The sequence below is a fragment of the Cryptomeria japonica genome, chromosome 7 (assembly GCF_030272615.1).
Source record: "Cryptomeria japonica chromosome 7, Sugi_1.0, whole genome shotgun sequence".
In the NCBI taxonomy this organism is placed as follows: Eukaryota; Viridiplantae; Streptophyta; class Pinopsida; order Cupressales; family Cupressaceae; genus Cryptomeria; species Cryptomeria japonica.
The window spans coordinates 308,502,723-308,508,798 of NC_081411.1; the positions used below are offsets into that span (position 1 = coordinate 308,502,723).

The 6,076-nt window shown below is 32.5% G+C and overlaps 1 protein-coding gene across 1 annotated transcript; it reads right to left on the minus strand.

The window, feature by feature from the left end:
• Positions 1–333: 333 nt before the first annotated feature.
• Positions 334–2,221, minus strand: LOC131039841 ((R)-mandelonitrile lyase-like). Its single transcript, XM_057972692.2, has 3 exons — positions 1,588–2,221; positions 465–1,287; positions 334–376 (listed from the first exon to the last, which is right to left on the minus strand). Exons 1-3 carry the CDS (start codon positions 2,219–2,221, stop codon positions 334–336), a joined length of 1,500 nt encoding a protein of 499 aa, XP_057828675.1.
• Between the last annotated feature and the right edge of the window lie 3,855 nt (positions 2,222–6,076).

The following is a 6,076-nucleotide window of genomic DNA, read 5'->3' on the forward strand; positions in this document are numbered from 1 at the left end:
AAGTGGCATGGTTTTGACCATTGGTTCATTGAATTTTCTTCATATCCTTGAAAAATTTAAACATAAATAATAGAATAGGTTAAACACCAATCTAATATTTATTATCATCACATCATTTAATAGAAAAAGAAATCACCTAGTCATTTAAATCCATTTTTAGATATGTTTGGTTCGATTAAATTTACTTATGTGGAGGAGGATCCACTAAGAATGAATTACAATACATTTAAAATTGCAAATAATACAATTTAGATCCATGATCACTTATTTATGATATATATATGTGTGTGCAATACTTTACTTTTATTGATATGTAAAAATGCCTAAATATTTTCAATTGTTGACACGCTCTTGAAGAATATGAACTCCTACATACCTGCATACAATGTGTACACAAATAATGCTATTAATATGACAAATAATAATGATTAAAAAATAATAAACCTAAAAAGGAAAATGCATACCTTCCAAGCATCATGGTAGTGGCTTGTGGATTTGTTCCCGGACTGTCCTTGAAAATTGAATTGTCCACAACCCTTAGATTGTCAACACCTTTTACATGATGCCTTTTGTCGATCACTAAATCAATTTGACACCCTCCATGGTAGTGCCAAAATGTTGTCAGTGTATCTCTACAAAACTTGGCAAAGGCTTTACTATCTGATTGATTTTGAGGTAATGTTGACCCAATAAAGTGAAGGACACTAGAGTTTCCACTACCTTTAATTGCAAATTTTTGAAAAGAAGTTGTTTTGCTAAGATTTGACATTAGCTTCACACCAAATATGCATTCTTGTAGATCATATGAATTAGAATAATAGTTATACCTTACAAAGGGAGTATCTTGAGGGTTTGCAGTTCTAAGTCGTAGCTCACCCCTTGATAAGGGAAAAGCCACCTTGATAGCAGTAATTCCTAGATATTCATAGGTTGCATTTTCTTGTAGGAAATAGCTAGCAGACTCAATGTATACTTGTGAATTGTCTACTATACCGACTACTTGTATTTGAGCGAATTCAAGTGGTTTAGGGGATGCAATGGTGAATGTTGCACGCGGTGGATCTTGAATCTCTTTTCCTACAAATTTCAAATCTAGAAGTACAGAAACATTTAACTCTTTAAGTTGTTGTGACGGGCCAATTCCACTTAAGAGGAGGAGTTGGGGACTACCTATACTTCCTGCTGACAAAATTACCTCACTGCTATGTGAAAATTGATTGATTAATACTTGATAAGAGTGACCATCAACACTACTCATAAAGTCGACACCAGTAACCTTCACTTTTCCTACATCAAATAATTGAATAACTAATTAATTTTTATTTTTTTAAAATTCTATCATAAATTAAAATATCACGTGTAAACAAAGAAAACATCGTATCTTAGCCAGTGAATCTAACGAAGAAGAAAATTTAGAATTAATTGAAAACTGTCTATGATAGAGAGTTTGTGCATGCTTGTAGGTAATATATAAATTATTACATGCAACCCTAAGTCTCCAAATAATTAACCGGTAAAATTAAGCGCAACATACAGACCATTCAAACATAAAATAAGGAGAACATGAGAATGTAAATTTCAATGTACCTGATGAGGAGTTGAAGAGCAATCTACTGGCAGTAGCATTGAGAAGAACTACAATGTTATCTGGATTTGCATATTGCAGAAGATCTGCAGCTGTGTGTCTCCTCCCATCGTTGTCAATGGTTGAAGCACTAATCTTGGTGCCCTCCAAATGATCCAAAGTATAGCCATTGTAAGGAAGCACTCCAGCTTCCAACTGTGCATCCCTCACAGCAGAACTCCACCGAAAAAGCTTGTTTGGTTTGAAAGCATTCTTTTTCTCAACCCATTCATAGGACTCATTTACAAGCTTCTCATCCCACTTCATCTTCCGGATATAGTCAAAGCTCGCCCTGCTGTAGAAGCCAGCGTTGATGGCTGTATCACCTCCAAGAACTCTTCCCCTTACCAACTGCACTCCATCTTCTGAGACAAATCCCTCAGCGACAGAAGGGAACTCACTGGCGTTACCCAAAATTTTGAAAAAGCCTTTATTGTCTTTAACGTCGGGATTTCCATAGGGGGAATCTCCCCTTTCCAATAGCAAAACAGAATAATTCTGTGACAGAGTTGCTGCTAGAGGACACCCTGCTGTGCCTCCTCCAACCACAATGTAATCATATGTTCTTGCTGCGACCTTTTCGGCATCTGCCGTCATAAAGGGAAATGGGTATTCTGCAAACATCAAGCATAGTGTCAGAGGGAATGAAAAAACCATCATCGCTTAAATTTGCTAATAGATTTCTCTCTAATCACCATAAAAAGTACTGGTTTGAAATAAAAAATTGAAAGAATTTACCGACCCAATTTCAACGTGGCTGCTGAACAGTGTAGCTGCTGATGATTTGTAAGAATCAGCAGGTAAGAAATGACAAGAATCAGATTCTCCATACCCACTAATCGATCTAAATCCTGGTTTAGATCTGAAATCAAAATCGCTTAACTCCTCCTATATGTTTGTAATTGAGGTTTTTTCTCTAGAGATTTTATAGATGGGCTCGTATGGTCGGTTATGCTGCATTCATCATCTGACCTAATGAGAATAATGCAATTGAGTGCGGTCCAGTCAATCTTTGGAATTCTGGGAAGATTCTTCAAGATAACGTGAGAAATTGCTGAACTTCCGTGGAAATTGATGCAATTAAAGTGACGATAAATAATGCTATTTATGTCTGCGATGAAGTTGAAACTGAGGGTGACACGTTAGTTTTTAAAGTGAATGTGTACATTAATCAATGGGCGGTTGCGGTTTATCTCATTTTGTTCAAGTTGGTAGGGAAATACAGATTTCAAACTTTCTTTCTTTGAAAATAAACGACTTTTGAAAATCGATATATAATCAAACGCTTGGTGTTGTAGCTTTCTATAAGCTTATGTTCTGGTCGAGAATCTGACAAGTTAGTCGTAAAAACAAACATTGGAAGGCATTATCTCTCCATCACGGAAGATGTGGAATATGATCTTCCGTGTTGTGGAAGATGAAAGCTCAGCATCCCACTTTACTCAAACAGATAAATCTCAATTAGCTGTTTTTTTAATAAATATTAACTATTAAAGAAAAATCATATAATATTTAAAAAATTATAAAAGGAAGATAAGTACATCCATAAAATCTAGTGGGGTCAATTTTATAAAAAAAGACAAACAAATAAGTATAAACAAGTTTAAGGTCTAAGGGATTGAGCTTAATTAGTTAAAGCATTAAATTTTCAATGTGGAGATCAAACTTAAAATTTCTAAAGGGACATTTAATATGGAATTTTAAGTTGTGATTCTTGGTCTTTCATAATTGGCTTCTTAGATATAGGTGGTTTATATATAATTTGGTTTCTATGTTGTGAGTCTTGGTCTTCCAGACATGGTTCCTAATGTGGTTTCTCAAAAGAATTTGGTATTTTCTCATGGTTGCACTCGCAAGAGCTTGTATTAATTTCATGTTGATGCTCATTTGAGAAAATTATTTGTAAATGATTAACAATAAAAAGAAAAATAAAAATAAAAACAAAAACAAGGTTAAATCCAACAAAGTCTAAATAGCTAATGTAAACATAGAAGGAGGGTCCTTATCATGAGGATTGGACCAAACATCTTGAAGGATAGAATCGTTAATTGACTTATAGCTTGTGAGAGCATCATTTTGTTAAATAGAGTTATTCGTGGGCTATTGTACATGGATTAGTGTAATGACCAACCCCAAGTATGAAAATTTGCTTGAGTTAGGGGGTGAACTCACAATGTTGGATCCCGCATTTTGGTACATCCTAATTTTTGCTGAAATCATGCATTTTTTAAAAAACATAATGATTTAAGCTTTAAGAGGTCTCATTTGAAGTAATTAATTTAAGAGAGTTAGATCAAAAACTTTTAGATCAAAATTGATTGGGTAGAACCTCTCTACTTCTAAATCATACATGCAATGGAGTCTCCTTTGCATCTATCAAATGTTGATAAAAAACCAATTTTCCTTTAGTTTTTGGGGGATCAAATCAATTCATTTAGAAGTTTTATTTTTTTAAGTATTTAGTCCTTATTATAAGCTTTTCAAATAGTATAATTTTTAATATATTTTATTTTATTAATATATTTTTATTTTATTTCTTATGAATGTAGGATTTTCACCGAACATGAACTTCTTTGTTCAATGCATTGGGAAAAATAGTAAACTAATTAAAAAACATTCTGAAAAATATCTATGCACTAGGTATTGATGTCTTCTTTCTAAAAAAGAAGATAAAATTGAATTTTGATATATATATAGAGCATGTTATGTGTTTAAACGTATACATATATCTAAATTATAATTAGTCAGACTTCAAAACTTAATAAAATAAAAAATATTCAACATATCACTATCAAACCAAGTGCATGCCCTAGTTATTGATGTTACAATCCAAAATTCAAAAGAATTAAGTTTTTATCATTTATAACAAAAAAGTTATCTATTTCGGGATACACATCACTCTTAAAAAAAGTTGTTTGCTGTAAATAACTACTTTTTGAGGTAGATGGAAAAATCAATAAAATTTTATTAAAAAAAATTGAAAAATATAATATTAGAATCTACAAACAAGATGTTACAAATCACTAGTGTACATCATCTTCAAATTATTAACGGTTTAAAAGTTATAGGTGTCAGAAAGTGAAGTGTTTTTTCAAAATGCTCATCTAGGCGTCAAAGTTCGTCAGAACATGGGAACTAGTATTGTGAGTTCACCCTAGGCCAACCAAGAGCACCACTATACCCATGAAAAGATGCAAAAGGTGGCCTAGAGGGTAAGGTTCATTCCCTATGCACAACATTGTCTTTGTACACCCAAAGTTGATAGTCATGGAGGCTAGAAATGTGAGGTCCGCTATCATATCTAATAGGTTTGTTGTGCCCACACAAATGCCCTTGAGGAGGATAGGAGAGATCTAATAGAACATTGGTAATAGTACAAGGGGTTTTCCTCCAATAGTCTTCTAGTAATTGAAGATGAAAAATTAAAGTGCAAATTTACTAGCTTACACTTGAATCTACATAAGAATATTAAATCAAATCATCACTTAATTAGTATACAAAGATAAGAGAATCAACAGAAAATCTAGAAAGAAGAGCATTATTTCTTTCTTTCCAAATGCCAAAGAGAATTTCGACCTTAAAAGCTTAACAAATTTAGGTATGCTTGTGTAGAACATAAGGCTAGTCTTAAAGTAAAGGTATGTGCCAAGAAAAGAAAGATGATTGAAAGGTTTGAAGAAGTCATGAATCTAATTTCAAGCATCTAGATCTCTAGGAAAAATCCAAAAGGGTTGCTTGAAGGATTCCATTTGTCCACAAAATAGAAAAGAGCCCTCATAATGCCATATGATCCAAACAAACACCCAAAGGAATGCCTTGATAGATAATGCACGAAGAAAAACTACTATTAGCCAATTTAGGCTCCAAAAAAATTGACCAAATATATTTAAACTAGTGATGCTAGGTTGTAAAAGAAGGCTGGAGCTAGGATTACAATTTTAGTTTGTCCACCATAAGAAGATAGGGTGACAACCACCAATAGTCCTTGTAAGACTCTTAATTCTCAAATAGTGTATATTTGTACTATTTCTAATTCTTCTACCAATTTTTTTATATATCTTCAAAAAAGCAACCAAGAATTTTTTCTCTGATCAAAAATTTATTATTGATTTAACATTGTTCTAATTTTTCTTTAAGTCATTTTTAATATTTAAAACAACTCAATGAAAATTATATTTTCTTTCAAATTATATGTATGTGTATGTGTGCATGTATATGAATAAGTATGTAAGTATGCATGCATGCATGTATGTATGTATATATGTATGTGTTTATATGTATGCATTTATGTACATTTATATGTGTGTATATATATCTATTTATATGTATGTACATATGTATACATACATACATGCATGCATGCATACATACATACATACATACATACATACATACATACATACATACATACATACATACATACATACATACTCTCTCATTCACTGTTCCATA